This window comes from Meles meles, chromosome 21, assembly GCF_922984935.1.
Source record: "Meles meles chromosome 21, mMelMel3.1 paternal haplotype, whole genome shotgun sequence".
NCBI lineage: Eukaryota > Metazoa > Chordata > Mammalia > Carnivora > Mustelidae > Meles > Meles meles.
Window position 1 is genome coordinate 34,676,377 of NC_060086.1, and position 23,478 is coordinate 34,699,854.

Sequence of the window (23,478 nt, forward strand, 5' to 3'; positions counted from 1 at the left end):
GCTCCAGACAGGCCGGGAGACAGCGCGCCGCCCCGCCCGCCCGCCCCGCCCCGGAAGTGGACCGCCGCCGCCACGGACCCGCCCCCCGACCCGGAAGGTAAACACGGGCGCCGGCGCGGCCGGGTCCTGGCAGGACGGAGACCCTCGCGGGGCCGGTGCGCTTGGCTGGGGCGGAATCGAGCTGGACGTTTCTGTGCCCTCCTGGGTCCACAGCTGTATTGCGGAGACAGTGAACAGGCCACGAGAAGTGAGCCAACACCGTTCCAGAGAGCAGCAGGAGCTGAGAAGGGAAATAAAAAAGGGTAATGGGCCAAAGCGTGGAAACCGGGGAGATGGACAGTACCGGAGGGCGCCCCTAAGGAGACGATCTTTGAGCTGAGACGTGGACCGTGGCTGGGAGACGGGCTGGAGAAGATGCGCAGGAACGGTGTGCCAGAAGGAACAGCAAGTGCAAAGGCCCTGCCTCAGGGCTTGACGGAGCCAGAGGGAGGGTGAGAGAGGGGAGGTAGGAGAGCTGGATGGAGGAGGGCCTTGTGGGCCTGGTGAGGGTGGTGATGTAAGGGAATGGGAAGCCATTGCAAGAATTTAAACAGAGGAATGAGACGATCTGAATTAGGTCTTAAGACCGTCACTCGTGGGGCGCCTGGGTGGCTCAGTGGGTTAAGCCGCTGCCTTCGACTTAGGTCATGATCTCAGGGTCCTGGAATCGAGTCCCGCATCCGGCTCTCTGCTCAGCAGCGAGCCTGCTTCCCTCTCTCTCTCTCTCTCTCTGCCTGCCTCTCTGTCTACTTGTGATCTCTCTCTGTCAAATAAATAAATAAAAATTTAAAAAAAAAAAAAAAAAAGACCGTCACTCGTCCTGGGTTCGGAATGGATTGTCATGGGGCAGGGTGGGTGGAGAAAGGGCACCTGGTTAGGGAGCCATTGCAATCAGTTTCCCAGCAACACTTATGTTTGGGCCTAGGGTGATGGCGTTAGTGATGAAGTTGGATGGATGAAGTGCCAACCCGTGTTCATAATAGGAAGCTCAGATTACTGTCCCACTTTCTACATGGGGGAAAGGGGACCCAGAAAAGTTGAAAGGGCATTTTGCCTGCAAGAGTAAAACAAAATACATTTTACATCACAACCCAGTATATGCATGCATATATTTAAGGAGATCTTTAACAAAACAATTCCATGGGTAATGTATTCTCTTCCATTTTTCTTTCTTTCTTTTTTTTTTCCTTTGTGCTGATGAGACAGTTGATTGATCCAGGTAATAAGTCTTGATCCGCAGTCGAAAACACTGAATTGAGGAACAGGTCCCACAGGGAAATGGAGCCAGAATTCCAGCCCAGTTCTGTGTGACCCACAGTCCCATGGTCTTGCTACTACACTGCCTCTCAACACAGAACCTCTGGCCCCCTGGGAATGTATCTTTTGGGTTCACCAGAAGTCAAGAGCTCTTTGGAAAAGGCTGCCGTGCAGCGTTATTTATGAGACCAAAGGAGTGGACAGCGGCCCAACTACAGAAGAAGAGCTGAGCAAATCATGGCTCACTTCACAAGGAATCTCTTGTAGTAGTTGAAGATGCTAATGATGAACATGGAAACATGGGGAAAGGCCAATGATACTGCATTAAGTACCAAAAAAGTCCCATGCAAAATGGTCTGTATGCCATGATTACAATCGTGTCAAAACATGGCCATGTGTAGGGACTGAGAGAATGGAGAGATGAAAATACTTGTGTGTTTGGTTGGTGGGTTTTCTTTGCCATTTTCAAAATATACTCTCTAGTTGTTGTTGATTTGTTATTTCAAAGAGTCTATGTGCCTACATTGACCCCCCAGCCTCTCCCACCCCCAGAAGCCTAGTTTAGATCCTCCTGCCTTGTGACCCTTGGTGGAGCATCACATACCTGCTTCATGGAGTTGTTGTGAGGATAATGTGTTCTACCTTTCATACGTCCTGTACCTTTCCGTCATGGCCCTTGAGGCAAGATAAATGAAGTGTTGTGAGCTTGTTTTACCTATTCTACTCCTAACCACCCCCTTGAAACACTATAATTCCTTTTTTCTGAGATTTTCGCCTGGTCCTCAAGGAACAAGAATCAAAAGCTGAAAGTCTACAGCTCTTGTTAGCCTTAAAAATCTAAACTTGTTTGTTTCGTTTGGAGGAGGAGAGGAGAGGCTAGTGGAGGGGAGGGGAGAAGGAAGAGGGCATGTGAGAAGCTAGGAGCAGTATTCCATATGCCATTCCTGTAACAGCCGTGGGACAAGAAAGGAGTGTGTGTCTGCTTTCAGACTACAATTCAAGCGGATTAATAAAAATCGTTACAGCACTGTAACTCAAAGTATTTATTATGAACCAGATACTTTCATGAAAAAATTTATATATATATATATATACATACACATGTATGTATACAAATGGGTGTGTCTGTGTGTGTTCATTTAATTCTTAAAATAACTTTATAAATAGATACTACTATTATTCCCATTCTACACGTTGGGAAACTGAGGTACAAGTGGTTACATAACTCTTACAGTCACCCGAAGTCTGTAACTGCTAGTACAAAGCCAGGATTCAAGTCCAAGCAATCTGGCTCCAAGAGCCAGTACCTTAACCCTAGTACTTTATTGCTTCCTGTGGTCCTCAAGGGCCTGGAAGGGAACCTTGGAATGGCCCCCAATGGGTAAAAAGGGTTCACAAAGTTTCCCCATATCCCACACCTGACACAAAGCCCCAAGACTTGGAGGTCTGTGCTGTAGTGTCAGTGGACATCTTAGCAATGATCAAAGTCAACACATTACCCAGAGGGCAACATCACCTGTTGCATAACCCCAGGAAGGGAACACCTCAGGACCTTTGCACAACCCACAACCCCAGGAAGGGAACTCCCATCTCCCCCCAATAATGACTAAAATTGTAGCCCAAAGAGATGGGGAACTCAAATGAACTTAAATTGATGTGAGAAGAAAAAAAAATAGAAAAATAAATAAACAGGTCTGGGTTTAAATCCTGGTTCTGCCATTTACTGGTTTTCATTACCTTGCTCTGACTCAGTTTCTGCCATCAACTGTAAAATAGAGGTAATAATTGTCCACCTACCTTGTGATTTATTGTATGCATTAAATGACAGGTAAAGCAATAGAACTATCCTGGCACATAAGTAAGGCTAAGGGTTATTTTTGGTTGGTTGGTTTGGTTTTTTTTTAAGAGTTTATTTATTTATTTGACAGACAGAGATCACAAGTGGGCAGAGAGGCAGGCAGAGGAAGCAGGCTCCCCGCTGAGCAGAGAGCCCAATGTGGGGCTCGATCCCAGGACCCCAAGATCATGACCTGAGCTGAACGCAGAGGCTTAACCCACTGAGCCACTCAGGCGCCCCTCATTTGTTTTTTTAAAGATGTATTTATTTATTAGAGAATGAGAGAAAGTGTGAGCGGGGGGTGGTGCGGGCAGAGGGAGAGAGCGAGCGAGGTAGAGAATCTTAAGCAGACTCCCTGTTGATCACAGAGCCTGAGTCACAGGACTTGATCCCACCACCCATGAGACCATGAACTGAGCTGAAATCAAGCATCAGACACTTAACCAACTGAGCCACCCCAGCACCCCTAGTAAGGCTGAGTTTTAGCTATCGTTATTATTACCTGCATTGGGATCTGAAAATGATACGTACTATACCTTTATCACGGTTTGCAATTACATATTTATTTATGGGATAGTGATAAATGCCTGATGTCTCCATTAAGCTAAATGCTCACGAGGTCAGGAGCCTTGCCCTCATGCATCGCACGCTAAATTCGTGTGGCTGACTCTAGGCATCTCCTATCTCCAGGAGTACATAGGATCACCTTGATTTCCTTTCATTAGAGAGAGAAAAAATCCAATCTGGCCTGAAGTATGTATGTGTGTGTATAGGAGACCAGGGAACTAGCCGTAGAAATGTGGGACCATGGGCTCTACACACTGCAGTGCTTTTTTTCAGTGAGTCAAGACTTTAATCATGAAACCAAGGAAATTTCAATAATTTCTAGGGAAGTCCATGTAACATAAAGATTTTCTAGAACTACAGGACAAAAAGCTCTATCGGCAACTGATAAGTACGATCACCCTAAAGAGATCTGATACATCATCCTTCCATCATACGATCTTCAAAGCTGCTCTGCAACCATTGAAATGGTTAATTATCTGGTAAAAATGGGTTTCTCCATCTCTGTGACACTAGCCAGCAGGCTATTACAGTAGTCAGTTGTTTTCGTGGTGACAAGAATCGTTGCACCTTCCTCCATAGCCGGGAGTGGAAAGAAATGGTCCGAATCCACCTTTGATTCAGAATTCACACAGTCTTCACAGGTGCATTCTTCCACTGTATACTCCAGGCCCCTCGAGAGAACTTCCTCGCCATCCCTGCTAGCACGGCCCTCCTCCTGGTCAGCACTCTCCTTGTTCTGGAGAGCCGAGCCTGATCATACAGAAACACAACCATTAACCTCAGCTTGCAGGTGGTGAGGTCCTTACAGTCATAACAGTACACATTAGGGCTCCGAGAGACGGCGGGCGGAGGGGGGCGGGGGGCTTTTCCTACAAAACAAATGAGTATGTCCCGCGCGAGAGGTCACCCACAGACAGACCACAGGCCACATTGGATTTGAAGATAGACTTTGTTTAGGTCCCTACAGTGTTTTTAAGTGTTTGCTTACATGTCTTATGTTGGCCCGCATTTAAAAAAATCAAGAGATTTTTTAAAAATTCAAGGGATTTCACCAGCAAATTGAGGCAATTGGCCTCTTTAAAAACAAAACAACATCTTTAAAAAAAAAAAAAAAAAAAAAAAAAAAAAAGGGGCGCCTGGGTGGCTCAGTGGATTAGGCCGCTGCCTTCGGCTCAGGTCATGATCTCAGGGTCCTGGGATCGAGCCCCGCATCGGGCTCTCTGCTCCGCAGGGAGCCTGCTTCCTCCTCTCTCTCTGCCTGCCTCTCTGCCTACTTGTGATCTCTCTCTCTCTCTCTGTCAATTAAATAAATAAATAAATCTTTAAAAAAAAAAAAAAAAAAAAACAACAACAACAACAACAACAACAACAACAACAAAGAAAATGTGGCAACTTGTAGCTGACATTTCTACATGGAAACAATTCACTAGAGTCACTAGCACTTGTCTCCTTGAGGAAGGGCATTGGCTACTCTACTGCTAAAACCTCCCCCTGGCCCATTGCATTCACTGGTTGCCCACTTGGCCCTTGGAGACATTGAGGTATTGACCCTACTTCACACCCGAGAAATGACCCATTACCATACGTTACAGCACACCAAAATGAGCCTTTGACTGACACTTTAGAATTCAAAGTAAAGATGCTTCCCTTACAGAGCATTTAGTAGCAAATCAAAAATTTTTTATAATGAATCTTCTGTGATCATATAAGGAAGTAGTCTCTATTATGTCCCTATTTATATGCTGGTGAAGGTAAACTTTACTACTTCCCCAGTCTCCCACAGAATAACTCCATCTTCCAAAATGTCACACTTAAAACCACTCCCCACCTGTCTCTCAGAACCCAGGCACAAGGGAAAAAAACAAAACAAAACAAAACTTGAGTAAATTATGGGGAAGAGCCATCAATCTCACTATACTGCAAATGAGGTGCTTTACAGATTATACACGGAAAATAAAAGCATCAAGAAATAGGCCAATGGCTGCGAAGTGTTCAGGAATCAGATCATGGGCCAAGGTGCTACAAAAATATTTTTATCTTAAAAAGCCTTTAAGAAGAACATTCACGGGCGCCTGGGTGGCTCAGTGGGTTAAGCCTCTGCCTTTGGCTCAGGTCATGATCTTAGGGTCCTGGGATCAAGTCCCACATCCGGCTCTCCGCTCAGCAGGGGGCCTGCTTCTCTCTCTCTCTCTCTCTCTCTCTGCCTGCTTCTTTGCCTACTTGTGATCTCTCTGCCAAATAAATAAATAAAATCTTAAAAAAAAAAAAACAGCTTTAAAAAAAAAAGAAGAACATTCACTTCTCCAAGACTGGGTCTATGCTGCTTAATAAAGATAATAATCTTTAAAATGACGGCTCAAATCCATCCAAGAACACCTGGTTATTCATTTCTAGCAACGAGTAAATTGGGTAAAAGAATCACCCAGGCAAACAGCATTTACAGCTGTATTAAAAATATACGCATGGATCTTGCCAAATACATTTATCCTGATAGCAGCAGACCTGGCTAGCAGTTTCTGAGAGTAAGATGTTTCATCAATGGGCTAACTTTGGCCAAAGAGATAGGTGTTTGCCAAGGAAACCTCAGAACTTCAGGAGAGTAATTACTGAGGAAAAAATGCGGGGCACCTGCAAAGAGACAAACCAAAAAGAAGAAAGCTTGCTCCTTCCCAAAAGTTCATTTAACACAACTGTCCTCTAACACACTCAAAAGGGCTCTAACCAAATGAATTACTCAACATGGGGGTGGGGGGGGAAGCGAGATACAGAGAGAGAGATTGAAGGAACTGAAATTCACAACAGCCCCCTCTCGGGAACAGATTTCAAAGACCGACCATCAAACCAACCTGTGTTTTTACATTCATCCTTGGATGGTTCCGAATTCATCTTCCTTAGCAAGAACATCAACACGAAAACCGTCAAAGAAACGATCAAGCTCAGGCCCAGACAGGTCCAGAGAACCGCATTTGTTCCTTTCACTGAATTAAAAGAGTATTGGGAGAGATCATGAACTGCCAACATAATATCCACACCAAAGCAAAGGCTATTTGCCATCCAATTCCCCTAATTCATCAGCACTGACTTGTAAATTCCAAATAACAATGAATTAGAAGACTTGATAAAAATCTCGGTTGCTAACAGCACTGTATAGAATTGAGTTCAGTTCTGAATAATTACTTTGCTCCGTTGGCATTTAAATATTTAAATACTTGCCTTATTTCCTTTCTCTTTTTTGATTCGAAAAGATCTCACCCTCTTCCCCTCCGGAACGCCTGTTCTTCGAATAAATAGTCAATGTAGAGAAAATAGGTCACCCCAATGAATTAATTGTTCAAGCAGTATTACTTACTTGCATCACAATAATGTTGACAAGGTGGAGGAGGGGTGTTAGAACATCGAAGGTGACACGGTTTGCAAGCAGTAAGCAATCTGTCAAAATACTCGTTTTGGATGCACTGCTGGGCCATCTGGAATCTGATCACAAAAAGAAACAAGGAAACCCCAGAAAGAACAGCATGGAAGGACAAGTCAACGCTCGTCAAGCGCTCCCCAGCAAAGGTGCTGACAGCAGCTAGAATGTCGAGGGAAAAAAAAAAAAAAAAAAAACGAACTTCGCCACTACGACTTAGCTCTTACGGGGGGTGGGGGGCTGGCCGCTTGTACTGTGGCTAAGGATTTGAATACCAGCTCCAATTCCGGTTTCTAAGTTTGAGGCTGGGGTAGAGTCAGAGATGGAGTGTAAATAGGAGGGGCAAACCACACCTGAAACAGAAACGTCTTATTTATAGAGGAAATTTCTATAAATAAGCCAGGTGACACTTGCAAGGTGTGCAGGCAAGCCTGAGGCATCAGGCAGAGAGGTTCGAGAACCACTTCTGGACCATCTGTGTCTGAGCTGTGCTGCGTGAGGGGCCCCCAGGGAAACAGATAAGGTCTGTGCCCCCTAAGAACTCGAAATCTAGCAGGGGGAGGCAGAAACCCACCAAGCTGCAAGGTGTCGTAAGAACCAATGGAATGTGAAATGGAAAGGGGTATCAGGCATGCCTCCCAGGTTTCGGACCTGTGAAGAATAGCAGAATTCCAACAGAAATAGGGATGTCTAGGGTAAAAGCTAAATTAGTAAGAGGGTAGAGGGCAAGATAGGTTTGGGGCATTAGTAGTAAAGTAATCCATGCTCCACCGTTGAAAATTTAGAAAACTCAAATGAGCAGATAGAAAAACCATCCCTAGTCCAAGCTTCCAGAAATAATTAAATTTTGATGTCTCACAGAAGTTGCAAACAGGTTTGCTGCTGTGTTCTGTTTGGTCCCTCCCTAATATAGATCTTTCTGGAAGGTTTTCTGAGGATAGATAGAAAGATAGGGCACGTGAATTTTTCCTTTTTACATAAATGGAATCACTTGCATTTGCATTTAACCATACTGAGGGGGATGCCCATACAGAGATTTCCAGAGAGGTCCCTCAGAAATTCAGGACTCAGTTAAAATGCAAGGAAATGATAAACTCCAAATTCTGTATAGTGATTACCTCTGGGGTGCAGGCAGGGTCCAAGGGAGACTTCAGCTTGTGTCGGTCACATTTTATTAAGCAGAATGGTTTATACATTGATACTTGTTCTGCGCCTCTTTCGTTGTATTCTTTGTTATTATTGACCACTTTTCGTAGTTTTTCTTAAGCCCAGAACCCAGCATGGAGCTCAACTCAGGGCTGGAACTCACAACCTTGAGATCGAGACCTGAGCCAGTATCAAGAGTCAGATGCTTAACCAACTGAGCCACCCAGGTGCCCCCACACCTTTTCATATTTTAAAAATGATACATAGCAAATATTAAAATAGTGATGATAATAACATTAAGTGCAGGAATTAAAAGCATTTTTTTAATTTAATGAAGGGTTTGAGCTTGAAGGAGAGAATGTGAATTCAGATTTTTTTTTATTAACATATAATGCATTATTTGCTTCAGGGGTACAGGTCATGAATTCAGATATGGATCAAAACCTCCCACTCCTCCCGGGGTCCAGGCAGTGAGGTGAATGGGTGTGGGCCAAGGGCTAACCCAGCCGGTTCCACTCCCTCAAACTCCTGCCGGATGATAAGGCAGACAAGGGTCACAGGAAGAGCACGCTTAGAGAAATGGGAAGGAGAGATCATCCCCCCTCAGAGCCAAGCAAGGTGAGTTTCAGGACGGGATGGGCAGTAAGGTCAAGTTCTACGGAAGAGTCAGAGGCGATCCCCTAAGGAAGGAGGTCCCTGGTTCCCCTTGAGTATGTTGGTGAACAGAAGCCATATTCTAAGTACTTAAGGAGTCAAGAGAGAGAAAAGCAGTCAAGGTGGGCCCTGCCTAGGAAGTCTGCCCGGAAGAACAAAGCTTTGCTAACTCCTGGGAAAGGAAGCACTGTTGTTTCTGACAGATGTGCTTTGCTCGGGTGCCTGACATCGGGGGTCAAGGGCATTTGCTGCCTCATCATCTGTATTCGCAAAAGCCCGTCCATCCGTGGGGCCTTGCGGGAGAACGCTAGCAGCCATCAAAACGAATGCGCCAGCTGTGTTCTGATGTGCACGATGCGTCACTGAGCGGAAAATGCTTGTCACCAAGCAAGTGTGTAAGCCGCTCTTCTGTCTTTACAAATAAAGTCATAGGCGGGGCACCTGGGTGGGGCAGGAGGTCTCAGCTCCGGTCTTGATCTCAGGGTTGTGAGTTCAAGCCCTGCGCGGAGCCTACGTGAAAAAAACAAACAAACAAGCAAACAAATAAAATAATAGGTATATAGAGATACAGACATAAGTTACATCTGGACAGATACACAGAAAACGGATTGTAATTACTACCTCTGACAAGAGACGGGAAATCGAGGGCAGGGAGAAAAAGACTCAGTTTTCACTGAAAAATCGTTGGTACTCTTTGGATATTTTTGGAATAATTATTCTTTAAGAATTTTTTTAAAAATCCTTTTCTTTTTTTTTGAAAGTTTTTAGTTATGTATTCATCAGAGAGAGAGAAAGAGAGAGTGTGTGTACAAGCAGGGGGAGAGGCAGAGAGATAAGCAGGGCTCCTCGCTGAGCAAGAAGCTGGATACAAGACTCGAAGCCAGGACCCTGGGATCATGACCTGAGCTGAAAGCAGACACCCAACCGACTGAGCCACCCAGGCGCCCCAAAGAATCTTTTTTTTTCTTTGAAGATTTGATTTATTTATTTGACAGACAGAGATCACAAGTAGGCAGAGAGGCAGGCAGAGAGAGAGGAGGAAGCAGGCTCCCCGCTGAGCAGAGAGCCTACAGGACGCAGGCAACTCGAGGCTCGATCCCAGGACCCCAGGATCATGACCTGAACTGAAGGCAGAGGCTTTAACCCACTGAGCCACCCAGGTGCCCCATTTTTTTTTTAAGGGTGGTGTTTTAGTCCAATCAGGCTGCGACACAAAATCTTACAGACTGAATTTAATTCTGTTACAGACAACAAAAATACATTTCTCAGCAATTCGGGGTCTGGTGAGAGCCAACTTCCTGAACCTAGGGAGAATCCCAGAATTCGGACAGAAATGGGAAAGTCTAAGGGAAAAGCTAAAATGCCAAGAGAGTTGAGGGTGGAGGGAAAGCCACCTTTTTATTACAATCCCCCAAGGCGGAAGGGGCAAGAGATCTCTCCAGAGTCTCTTTTGTAAGGACACGGATCCCGCTCAGGAGAGCTTCACCCCCGTGACCTAATTCACCTGGCGAAGACTCCCTGTCGCAAAACCGCCATGCTGGGGGCTGGGTCTCAACATGAATTTCCCGCGGAAGCAAATATTCAGTCTGTCAGAGGAGGGGCATGGGAAGAGGAGAGAAAGCAGAGTGACAGGCATGAGCAGCAGAGACCACGGGGAAAGGGAGAAAGATTAAAGATGTCAGAGAGACCCCTCATGGGCAGAGTCCTGCCCAATTCAAGTCCTGAAAGCCAAAACGCACCCAGGGAAACCTCTCCCCCACTCTCCCAGGGTCTGAGGAGTTTCGAAGCCCTGCAGAGGTTGTCCCTCATCCTCTAGGGGCCTCTAGCAGCTTGGAGGAGCCCCGGGATGGCTCCACCCTGAGAGAAGTCTGGCAAACCCTTCTGGGCAGGCTACCAAGCCTCTCTGATTTGCAGGGTGGCCCCCTAGGAACCAGGGCCAAGAGGCTCATCTCACCTCCCTCTCATCCTTAGAACATAAGCCATCTCCCAGCCATTTCAAGCCGGCACCGAGAGTGCACCCTGTCGGTGGTCAGCGAGGTCAGAGAGGATTTTGAGGAGAGCCTGCGGAGGCTCCCAAGGACGGCTCCGGCTGCTTACCTTTACCAGCTCCAGTGTTCAGCTTGTCCCAGCTCTGTCTTTGATTCTGGTGGCGGGAGGCCTGTGATGCTTCCAGTAAACTCCCTTCCTGGCTTCCATGAGCCAGAGTCAGTTTGGGTTGGTTGCTAGCAATCCAAAAATAAAAATAAAATCTCGAACCGCATAACTGATGTTTAGCTGATTGCGCAACTCATGCCCGAATGACAATAACAGACTGTGAGTCGGGGGTGTCACACCTTTCAGGATGGGAGTGACTCCTTCATTCTGAATCTTAGGGTCAGCTGGTTCTCCCACAGGACAGGTAAGGAGATGAGGAAAGTCGCACTAAAAGAAGACAGAGATAAGTGTGCGAAGAGGTTGGGAGATGTCAGACAAGACGGGACTCTTTCGAAGACATGACATAAAACTTTAGTTAAAAAGGAATTTACTGGGGCACCTGGGTGGCTCAGTGGGTTAAGCCTCTGCCTTCGGCTCAGGTCATGATCCCAGGGTCCTGGGATTGAGCCCCACATCGGGCTCTCTGCTTGGCAGGGAGCCTGCTTCCTCCTCTCTCTCTCTACCTGCCTCTCTGCCTACTTGTGATAACTATCTGTCAAATAAATAAATAAACAAAATATTTTAAAAAAAAAAAAAAAAAGGAATTTACTGGGATGCCTGGGTGGCTCAGTCAGTTAAGCGTCTGCCTTCCGCTCTGGTCATGATCCCAAGGTCCTGGGATTGAGCCCCGCATCCGGCTCCCTGCTCAGCAGGAAGCCTGCTTCCCCTTCTCCTTCTGATTCTCCCCTTCTCACTCATTCTCTCTCTCTCTCTCTCTCTCTCTGTCTCACTCTCTATTTCTTTCAAATAAATAAACAAAATCTTTAAAAAAAAAAAAAAGAATTTACCGTGGTTCAGTCTGTTACACATCTAACTCTTGATTTCAGCTCATAATCTCGGGGTGAGATCAAGCCCCATATTGGGGCTTGGATCAAGCCCCAGTGTGGAGCATGCTTAAGATTCTCTCTCCTTCTGCCTCTCCCCTGCTCCTCTCCTTCCCTATAGAAAAAAGAAGAGGAAAAAAAAGGAATTTACTGGCATCCAGTTGAGAAGTCCATCAGTAGAATCAGCTTCAGTGTCTTGAGTTTTGTCTTGGGATTCTGGTTTCTCTCTGTCATTTGATTCAGCAATGCCATCTTCTGGGTCTTGCCTCCAGGCTCCCCTCATGGTTACAAGAAAGCTGCAGCACCTCAGGACTTCACACACTCCTCTTCCTTCCAAACCCTCTCCCGAGTAATCTCATCTGCTTCTGTGGTTCTGAATGTGTTAGCTTCCTATCCTAGAGAGAGCATATGTTGTCTTTATCAAACCTACTTGGCCATGGAATCCCTTTTTTCAAGGACCACCTATGAGCATGTTTCACAGAACACAATTTGAGAAGAGTGAGGCCAGATTAGCTCCATGATTTCCCCCCAGGTCTCAAAGACTGTAATTTGGGAACTTAGCAGAGCAACATTTAAAGTAAGGATTTTCGAAAGTTTCACGACCAAGTTTGTCAATGAAATAAAATCAGCAAAACACTGCTAGGTTTGACCTCATTCAACACAATAAACCCAATCCCTGTCAATCCCAAGCTTCTGCACCTGCTTACAGCTCTGAAGATGCAGACACTGCTTCAGACATCCAAAGCCATCAGCATGTTCTGCAAGGAAAATTCCATCCAACCAGAAGATTCTTCTCCCCACATTATCAACTATGATCAAGTTTTCACAGCACAACATTTGACCTTTAGCTCTTAATGCCAAAGAAAAGCACACAGTTTCTTCAAATGGCTCTTGTAGATTTTTTTACTTGAGAGGAGAACTCTACACCTGTATTAGTCAGGGTTCTACAGAGAAACACAACCAGCAGGGTGTGTGTGTGTGTGTACACAAACATATGCATATATTCGTATAGATAGATAGATAGATGATAGGTAGATAGATAGATAGATGATAGATAGATAGATAAAGAGAGGAGGGGATGTATTATAAGAAATTGACTCACACAATGACGGAGGCTGGGAAGTCCTAAGATCTGCACTTGTCAAGCAGGAGACCCAGGAGTATCCATAGTGTTGGTGTAAATTCCAGTCTAAGAACTGGCAGCCTTGAGACCCAAAAAGAGCCAAGACAGATATTTTAAGGAATTGGCTCCCACAGTTGTGGGGGCTGGCAAGTCTGAAATCCACAGGACAGGCCAGCAAGCTGAAAATTCAGAAAAGACTTGGTGTTGTTACAGTCTCGAGTCCAAAACCCAGAGGACAAGCCAAGCAGTCTGGAAACCCGAGCGGGGTTTCTATGTGGCATTCCTGAAGCCAAATTCTTTCTTTGGGAAACCCCAGTCTTATGGTCTTCGACTGATTAGATGAGGCCCACCCACATTACAGAGGGTGATCAGCCTCATTCAAAGTGCATTGACTTAAATATTAGTCACATCTAAAAATTACACTTACCACAACATCTACGCCATGTCACTCTGGTGATCATTACAGCCACTGCCAATAATACAGCTCTTTTCTTCTGAGGACAAGACCAGATTGTATTATCCATATCCCTCTTGAAGTTACACACATAACTTGCTTTTGATCAAGGACATGTGAGCAGAAGAAACATGTGTCACTTGAACGCAGAGGCTGTGCTCAAGTCATCACATTCCCTTCCCTCCGCCACGTCAAATGGCAAAACGCCAATGGGCCCAAACTTTATTTGTAGAAGCCCTTACCCCCAGCCTGACGGTATTTGGAGGTGGGGCCTTTAGGTTGTGATTAAGTTTAGATGAGGTCATGAGCAGAAGCCCTCATGATGGGATTGGTGCCCCTATAAGAAGAGAACCAGAGTCATCTCTCTCAAGTCATCTCGTGCCATGAGAGCCCTCGGCAAGCAGGCAGCCAGCTACAAGTCAGGAAGAGAACTATCACCAGACGCCAAGTCCGTCATCAACTTGATCTTGGACTCCCAGCCTCCAGAAGTGTGAGAAATCAGTTTCTGTCGTTGAAGCCGCCCAACCTAGGACACCTCGTTACAGCAGCCGGAGCCAGCCAGATGCATGGCATGAATGGGATTTGGGTGTCTTCGTTACGGCAACATGGCTTCGTCTCTCCTGACTGATACAGAGTGGAAAGCCATGGGATTAACCACCGGGCAAAAGTGCCTCTTCGCTTCGCTGCTGCTAACAACTTCTTAACGAGACCTACTATTCCTAACCACCCCTTTCTCAGGTCGCGCCATCCAAACTGAAAGAAACCCCCAAAAGCACACAAAACTAACCCAGACACAAAGGAACAGCAACCCCCAAACCAGGATCATGGGCTCACTGGAGCGCCCACAAATGCCCGATGGCTTCGTTTCTTCTTTGCTTTGAAATAGAGCCTGGGGGAAGCTGGCCCACGCTGAGGGGAGAGGCAGGAGGTTCAAGGGCTCCGAGCCCAGCAGCCCCACGGAGGGAGCCCTGCACCAGAAGATTCCAATGCAGAGATGCTCCTCCCTCCTTCTCTTCCTCTCACTCAGATCTCCGCAAATCACTCAGAAGCCTTATTTGTTCGGGGACATGAAAAGGCTAATTTGATTTGGGGCCAAGGCTGGAGGCCCGTGCAGATTCCCTTTGAAGAGTCAGTTGCCTCTGGACTCCTGCTTTCCCTCGGCGCTCTCAGAAGTGCCACTTCCTGTCAGGTCTTTAGAATTTCTCCAAGTGGCTTCGCTCTGATTTCCAGAGGGTCCCAGCTGCTTGCAGTTCTCAGGCTAGTGGTGTCAGGGAAGGGGGGTTTCTTGTTTTTCAAATCAGTGGCTCCTCCCTGTGATGCTTTTTTGTCCCTATTTTAAACACCAACAGCCACAAGGCCCAGAGTACGCCGACAGTGCCATCGGCTTCGGTGAGGGATGGGAGCGGTGGAGGAAGTCTTCCCATCCAGTAAAGTGGGGCGCCTGGGTGGCTCAGTGGGTTAGAGCCTCTGCCTTCAGCTTGGGTCGTGATCCCAGTGTCCTGGGATCGAGCCCCGCATCAGGCTCTCTGCTCCACGGGGAGCCTGCTTCCTCCTCTCTCTCTGCCTGCCTCTCTGCCTACTTGTGATATCTGTCTGTCAAATAAATAAATAAAATCTTTAAAAAAAAAAAAAGATGGACCACGTGCCTACGGCATGCTGGGCTCTGTGCCAGGCAGCAGGTGCTGGAGTGAGTTCCATTTAGGTGGGGCTCCTGCCCTAACAGAGGTTGCAGTCTGGTGGGGAAAACAGAGCAAAAATTAATAAAAGCAGGGCGCCTGGGTGGCGTAGTCGGTTAAGCATCCGACTCCAGATTTTGGCTCAGATTGTAGTCTCAGGGTCATGGGATGGAGCCCCACTTCAGAATTGGCCCGGGGCATGGAATCTGCTTGGGATGCTCTCTGTCCCTCTGCTCTTACCCAGGTCGCGCTCTATCCACCCCCCCCAAAAAAATATAGGGCCACCTGGGTGGCTCAGTTGGTTGAGCATCTGCTTTCGGCTCAGGTCATGATCCCAGGGTCCTGGAATCGAGTCCCGCATCAGGCTCCCTGCTCGGCGGGGAGCCTGCTTCTCCCTCTACCCTTCACCCCTGCTCATGATCTCTCTCTCTCTCAATTAAATAAAATCTTAAAATATGTAAGTATAAACACACACATACACACACACACACACACACACATAAAGGAAGCAGTGGTGAGTGGCAGCAGCCAGCACGGTCAATCGTGTTCCCTACTGGACATCGCAGAGGTCACTATCATGGCGGCCATGCATGTTGGGGAGCAGCCTGCCATGACTTCCATGGGCCTCTCTCCCTGAGGGAAGTTAGTGATTCAGACGAAGCACTCTGTCCCTGCGGTTGGTCTTGGGACTGTACCTGGTCTCATTCTTCCTTCCACTTCTCATCCTACAGCTCCCTACCTTGGCCATCACCTGAGCCGTTCTGGAGGGCTCACCCGGTGACGTGACCCAAACTTTCACTCCTGAGAGGTGTGAAATCTTGGCAACTCACACCTTTCTCAGGCCCAGATCGCTGCATGTATTCATTCCCAGTTTCAGAGGGGACAAGGGAGTACCCCCAAGTAGACCCCCTGGTTACATGCATATTCCTCCCCGCCCCCATTGCATTCAGGGACCCATGCCTCTTCCTGCCAACTGGACCAATGGCCCGCACTAATATGGTGATGCCCCTTCTCTCCTGCTGGTCTGGGCACAGGTGTCTGAAGTGTCCTTGTGTGGCTTATGAACCCCCTCAACCGTGAACCCCTCACTCTCTGTGGAGACTGGGACCTACAACGTTGCAATCGATTTCTTTTGCTTTAGGCAACCACGTCTGTGACACTTTGTTATAGCATTCCTAGGAAACAGGTATACAAGGTAATATTCCATCTGAGATCCACCAGATTGAGAGAAGGCAGCTGGGCAAGCCACCTGGGGACAATGTTTCTGGGGAAAGGAAGACAAAAAACAATGCCCCGTAGGCCAGGAAGGGGGCAGGCAAGTTGGAGGACCTGAAAAAGGCCATGGTTGGAGTTGAGCACAGGGAGGTCAGCAGGGCACAGACCAGGCAGGGTCCAGCAGGAGTAGAAGTGGGGGGGTTTAGACCAAGGTCACTGGGAAGTCAATGGTGCATTTTTCCCAGGGGGTGGTGTTCTGGTCCGATCTAGCGTAGAAACTATTACACTTAAGTCCACTGTGATAGGGAACATAGATTTGATGCTAAACCACAGGATTTTGTCTTCTTTCCTAATCATGCTATATTGGCCCAAGTTCCCTGGAAAACAGAACAGGCGGCAAGGATGAAGGTGCTAATGCTGAACTCGGGATGTGCCAACAAGCCAGCAAGGGTGAGAGGCAAGGGGAGTGAAGCAATTCGAATAATCAGTGTTACGGGCTGAATTGGGACCCCCCCCCCAACCCCTCTAACCCTGTACCTCAGATTGCAACTGTATTTAGAGATGGGGGTCCTTTAAGAGGTGATTCTGTTAAAATGAGGTCATCGGGGTAGGACCCTCATCCCATCTGAACGGTGTCCATATAAAAATTGCCACCAGGGCAGCAAGGAAAGGCCCCATAAGGACACGACACGTAAGGAGACAATTGCCTGCAAGCCCAGGAGAGAGGCCTTGAGAGAAACCAAATCTGTGATGCTTTGGTCTTGGGCTTGCCATCTGCAAAACTGTGAGAAGAGAACTTCTGTTGTTTAAGCCCTTGTTTCTATAACGTGTAATGGGGAAGCCCTCACAGACCCATACATGAGTTTCCTCAACAGCTACTGATTCGGGATGAACTGTGGAGAGACAAAGCACATGCTGTCTGTCCCACATGCAGATGTCCCCAGATGTCCCTAGGACTTCTCCAGGAGGGCTATGTAATTGCTGAGTCCTGTCCCCCCAAATTCATCTCTACCTGGAAACCCAGATATGACCTCATTCGGAAATAGGGTAGGATCTTTGCAGATCTGATTAGCTCGGGACCTCCAAAGTCCAATGAGCAGTGTCTAAGAGAAAGGCGGGGACGATCTAGACACACAGAGAGAAGAGGCCACGGAAAGACGGAGGAACACTGGAGGGATGAAGCCACGGGGCTACCAGAAGCTGAAAGAGGCAAGGCAGGATCTCCCCAGCAGCCTTCAGAGGGAGGGCAGTCATGTCAACACCACGATTTAGGACGTCAAGCCTCCAGGACTATGAGAATAAGTTCCTGCTGTTTTAGGCCACTCCGTTTGGGACAATTTGTCACGGCAGCCACAGGAAACTGATACAGGCTGCAGGAGAAACTACATTTGAAGGGTCTGTGGGACCGTGAGGGAGGAAAGAGAGGGAATTCGTCCCACTTCCTGTTTCCCAGAATGCAAAGTGTTCTCCGCAGGGTGTTAAGTAGTCTGAGCTGGTTTGCCTTCTGCTGCCCCTTTGGCAGCCCTGTGGGATGGGGGTTTTCATCCAGCTCTGAGGATTATAGGAGGAGCCAGAAACTCCACACCTCTAACTGGTTGGCCTGGCTGCAGGGGCGGGTCAAGGGACTAGTCAGATCCAGGTCAGAGGGGGAGCCACTGAGGGTTCAGGAGAGCTGAGCCACCCAGGCGCCCCCCAACCAATTGATTTTTGATAAAGGTGTAAGAGAAATTCAGTGGAGAAACAACAGTCTTTTTTAACATATTGTAGAAAAAATTGGACATCCGTATGCAAGAAAAGAATGTACCTCAAACTAAACCTTATATGGGATACAAACATTAATTCGAAATGGATCGCAGATTTAAATGTAAAACGTAAATCTACAGAAGCTGGGATGGGGGAAAGTGGGAGAAAACCTTTGGGGCCTGAGGCTAAGCAAGGAGTTCTTAGGCTGTACACCAAAAGAATATAAAAGGAAATACTGATACACTGGACCTCATTCCAGTTGAAAGTTTTGCTGTGGGGGCACCTGGGCGGCTCAGTGGGTTAAGCCTCTGCCTTCAGCTCAGGTCATGATCTCAGCGTCCTGGGATCGAGGCCCGAATCGGGCTCTCTGCTCAGTGGGGAGCCTGCTTCCCCCTCTCTCTCTGCCTGCCTCCCTGCCTACTTGTGATCTCTCTGTCAGATAAATAAATAAAATCTTTAAAAAAAATTTAAACTTTTGCTGTGCAAGAGACATATTTAGAGAATGAATATGCACTGAAGAAAATTTTGCTATCATATTTCTGACAAAGAACTTGTATTTAGGGGTGCCTGGGTGGCTCAGTCAGTTAAGCATCTGCCTTCGGCTTAGGTCATGATCCTGGGATCGAGTCCCACATCAGGATCCCTGCTTAGCGGGAAGTCTGCTTCTCCCCCTGCTTGTGCTCTTTCACTCTCTTTCTGGCAAATAAATAACTAAGATCTTTAAATATATATATATATGTATGTATATATATATGTATATATATATATATATACATATATATATATAAAGAAAGAACTTGTATTTAAAACACATAATTTTCAAAACTCAACAGTAACAACTGGAGTGTATAATAAAGCGTACAACCCAATTTAAAAATGGGCAGACCTGGGGCGCATGGGTGGCTCAGTGGGTCAAAGCCTCTGCCTTCGGCTCAAGTCATGATCCCAGGGTCCTGGGATGGAGGCCGGCATCGGGCTCTCTGCTCAGCAGGGAGCCTGCTTCCTCCTCTCTCTCTGCCTGCCTCTCTGCCTATTTGTGATCTCTGTCTGTCAAATAAATAAATAAAATCTTTAAAAAAAATTTTTTAAGAGGGGCGCCTGGGTGGCTCAGTGGGTTAAAGCCTCTGCCTTAGGCTCAGGTCATGATTCCAGGGTCCTGGGATCGAGCCCCGCATCGGGCTCTCTGCTCAGCAGGGAACGTGCTTCCTCCTCTCTCTGCCTGCCTCTCTGCCTACTTGTGATCTCTGTCTGTCAAATAAATAAAATCTATAAAAAAATTTTTTTTAAGAAATGGGCAGACTTGGGTGCCTGGTGGCTCATTTAGTTAAGGGGCCATGTCTTGATCGAACCCTGCTTGCGGCACGAGGAGCCTGCTCAAGATTCTCTCTCTCTCCCTCTCCCTCAACCCCTCCGCACCTCTCTAAAACCCAGGCAAAGACTTGAAAAGACACTTCACCTAAAAGACAGATAACCACATGGAAAGTGACCTGATATCATTAGCCATCGGGGCAATGCACATTAAAACCACAAGGAGCTCTCATTACAAGCATATCGGACGGCAAGACCAAGGGCTGGTGAGGGAAGTAAATAAACAAAAGTCTTATACATTGCTGGGGGGGGATGCAGAATTTATACAGCCACTCTGGAAAACAGTTGGGCAGTTTCTTATATAATTAAACACAGGGCCCCCGGCTGGCTCGGTCCGCAGAGTGCGTGACTCTCCACCTGGAGGGGCGTGAGTTTGACCCCCACGTTGGGTGTCAAGATGACTAAAAACAAATAAATAAGCTTTTTAAAAAGCCTTTCTTAAGCCATAAATAACTTGAAAACATCCCCATTTGCGACGTGATGAATCGATTTGAAGAATGAGACGGGGTTCCTCCGTTCTTGCGGTGGAATCATTCAAGTGTCTGAAGCGAGAGTGGCTCTCATCCTTGTCTCACTTCGCTTTCCTCGTGATGGAGATCCAAGAACAAAACGCAGGAGGCCACTGACGTAGAGGAGAATGAGCCAAGGTCCGAGCAGCGCAGCTGGGTTCTGGGATGCCATGGGCATGGCTGTCCCAGCACGTCCCTCTCCCTGTCCCGGCACAGAAAGCCGCAGGATGGATGCCTCTGATGACATGTGACGTCCTGGCACGGATCAAGGTGTCATGGGACACAGAATGCAAAGCAGAATGTCACGCTGGTTTTGCTTCACCTTCCACTACGTTTCTTCTCCCAGCATTGCCCTCAGGTAGACCCAAGAGGGACCTCAGACCGCAGGAGACATTCCGGCGTGGAGTCATCGCATCCTGGAGACAGACGGCCTGATTAGAGATTCTGGTAAACTCCCGTGACGGGTCATGTGGCTTTGGTCAAAGTTCTTTAACCGGTCAGAGCGTGGACTGCTTAGTCTGTGAAAGACAGACGATAAGGAGAACACCTATCACTTGAGTGGTGGTGAAGATCGAATAAGATAATACTGAAGAGGGGCGCCTGGGTGGCTCAGTGGGTTAAGCGTCTGCCTTCGGCTTGGGTCATGATCTCAGGGTTGTGAGATCGAGACCCACATTGGGCTCTCTGCTCAGCGGAGAGGCTGCTTCCCTCTCTCTCTCTCTCTGCCTGCCTCTCCGCTTACGTGTGATCTCTGTCAAATAAATAAAGTCTTTAAAAAAAAAAAAAAAGATAATACTGAAGACACCAGGGCTGGGGACTGGGAGGTGGGTGTGGTGCACCCCGAGGGAAAAAAGTAGCAGTAGTCGTCTCCTGCTACTGCTTAGAATTGGCTTGGAATGCCACCGCAGCCCGGAACCTGGCGCTCTTGAGGACTCAGTAAACGGTCTTGTATAACAATTTGGTTTTTAGGCTGTGTGCATATATAACTTAGAATTTTAAAAGATGCAAATCAGAAATCAGGCATTATCTCTATACATTTCCATATGTACATGTGTGTTTGTAAATGCATAGAAATATCTGGAAGAAGGGGAGCCCGGGTGGCTCGGTCAGCTAAGCATCTGCGTTCAGTTCAGGTCAGGATCCCTGGGAGCTGGGATCCAGTCCCACATCAGGCTCAGGAGCCTGCTTCTCCCTCTCCTTCTGCCCCTCCCCCCGCTCTCTCTCTCAAATAAATAAATAAATAAAATCTAAAAAAAGAAAAACTTCCCAAATCAGGAGCACCTGGACGGTACAGTTGGTTGAGCATCAGACTCTTGGTTTTAGCTCAGATCATGATCTTAGGGTCATGAGATTGAGCCCCCTATCAGGCTCCAAATCACCCAACCATACTAGTTCAGTTCAATTCTACAGGAAGCTTGACTTCTTGAAAAGAAAGGTTTTTCACCAATCTCTCAAATCAATGAGAAGTACCAATCTTATTAAATGGCTAATGTTTGGGGAGAGCTCTGAGCCAATAGGATGGTAGTTACAATATTTAAATTCATTGCTTTTAAGGGCCTTTTTTTTAAGGGCCTTTTTTTTTTTTAAGCAGCTAATGGATATTCTCTTTACCCTGCACTTGATTCCCCAAATCTGATGTGCTATAATGAAATGATGAATATATGAATAATTTGCACACATTAAATTTTTGAATTGCTCTGAAATGTGTTCCCATGCATTTTAAACATTTTTTTTGGAAATTTCCTGATTAAGAGGTTTTTTTCAGAAACGAGAAACACCAATTCCGAGCCATGATTAAAATGAATCCCTTTATTTCTATATCTAAGATTATGTCTATGGGCTAAATTATATGATTTTAATATAAATGTGAGCCTATTTTAAGTTTTTCACTTACTGTATTGGTTTTGTGTATATAATGACAGGCAGACTCACGCTTTCAAACTTCTCCAAGCTTCAGCAGGCCAAGATGCTAGGCAAACTGCTTCTTCATCATTTTGAACAGTTGCTGGGCAAGCCAGCTTGGAACATTGATTTTTCCCCTCTTAACAAAGGGCTCATTTTGCCTTGCCTTAGCCTTCTAGCCTCAATCCAAAAGGAAAGCGGACATTAATCCCAAAAGCTAGTATCTGGGTGGGCTTTCAGGGCTGGGCACTGGGCTCCACACTTTGCGCTGATTCTCAGTCAATCTTCATATCCAGTTGGTCAGGTAGGTGCAACTATTACTCCCATTCCACAGATGGGAAGACGAAGCCTGAGGCTGAAAGTTCATGGAACAGGCTTGAGGTCTAATAGCTGGCAGGGAGTAATAGGGAAAGAACAAAGAGTTTAAAGTAGAAAACGGAGATCAGATTTGTGTTAAAAAGAAGGCAAAAAGTGAGGCAGCAAGAACTGATGGAAGGTTCTTCCAGTCATTGAGAGGGAGATGACGAGCCAGAGCAGGGACAATAGACGTGACACAGAGCAAGGAACACAAGATGAGCTGAAGCCGGTAAGATGCGGTTGATGATGTCGGGGAACTGATTCCTCTGAAACTCCCCAGGGGGTATTTCCTATGTGTTAGACACACCTGGACACTAGGGGTACAAGACACTAGGGGTACCTGGGTGGCTCAGTCATTAAAGTGTCTGCCTTGGGTTCGGGTCACGATCCCAGGGTCCTGGGATCAAGCCCCACATTGGGCTTCCTACTTGGCGGGGAGCCTGCTTCTCCCTCTCCCACTCCCCCTGCCTGTGTTCCCTCTCTCGTTGTGTCTCCCTCTGTCAAATAAATAAGCAAATCTTAAAAAAAAAGAAAAGAAAGAAAGAAAAGTCTCGGCACCTGGGAGAAAAATCGTAAATAAGAAGCCAAAAAAACAATTACCAACAATTAGTTTCCTAGCTAACAAGTTACCCCAACTTTGGTGGCTTAAAACAACAGAAATTGGTGTTCTCATGGTTCCAGAGGCCAGAAGTCAATCAAGGTGTTGGAAGGGTCATTCTCCTTCTAAAGGCTCTAGCGGAGGATCCTTCTTCATCTCTTCCAGCTTCTGGGGACTGCCAGCGAAGCTTGGCATTCTTCGGTTTATAGACACATCACTCCAGTCTCTGCCCCGTCCTCCCATGATGTTCTTGTGTCTGTGTGCAAATTTCCCTCTTCTTACAAGGACACCAGTCAACGGACTAGTGGCCACCTTAATCCAAGAAGGCCTCAATTTAACTTGATTATATCTGCAAAGACCGTATGTCCAAATCAGGCCACTTTCACAGGCCCTGGTGTTACAACTTGGACATATCCTTTGGGGAAAGGTAATTTAACCCAATGATAAATTATAGGAAAAAAAAAAACCGAAAGGAATGCTATCATTTAAAAGGAGAGGGAAGGGAGGGCGCCTGGGTGGCTCAGTTGTTAAGTCTCTGCCTTCGGCTCAGGTCATGAACCCAGGGTCCTGGGATGGAGCCCCGCATCGGGCTCTCGGCTCAGCGGGA

At 46.9% G+C, this 23,478-nt stretch overlaps 1 protein-coding gene across 1 annotated transcript; it reads right to left on the reverse strand.

Annotated features, from left to right (window-relative positions):
* Positions 1-3,963: 3,963 nt before the first annotated feature.
* Positions 3,964-7,291, reverse strand: TNFRSF17 (TNF receptor superfamily member 17). Its single transcript, XM_045993780.1, has 3 exons — positions 7,050-7,291; positions 6,547-6,678; positions 3,964-4,450 (listed from the first exon to the last, which is right to left on the reverse strand). Exons 1-3 carry the CDS (start codon positions 7,165-7,167, stop codon positions 4,173-4,175), a joined length of 528 nt encoding a protein of 175 aa, XP_045849736.1. The 5' UTR covers positions 7,168-7,291; the 3' UTR covers positions 3,964-4,172.
* Between the last annotated feature and the right edge of the window lie 16,187 nt (positions 7,292-23,478).

What these genes read in the sequence shown, in the direction of transcription:
- TNFRSF17 (XM_045993780.1), bottom strand. Translation starts at nt 7,167, where the DNA reads ATGGCCCAGCAGTGCATCCAAAACGAGTATTTTGACAGATTGCTTACT. An exon ending in TCAACATTATTGTGATGCAA is followed by an intron (nt 6,679 to 7,049) that starts GTAAGTAATACT and finishes CTTTTAATTCAG; the next exon opens with TGAAAGGAACAAATGCGGTT. An exon ending in GGATGAATGTAAAAACACAG is followed by an intron (nt 4,451 to 6,546) that starts GTTGGTTTGATG and finishes CTGTATGATCAG; the next exon opens with GCTCGGCTCTCCAGAACAAG.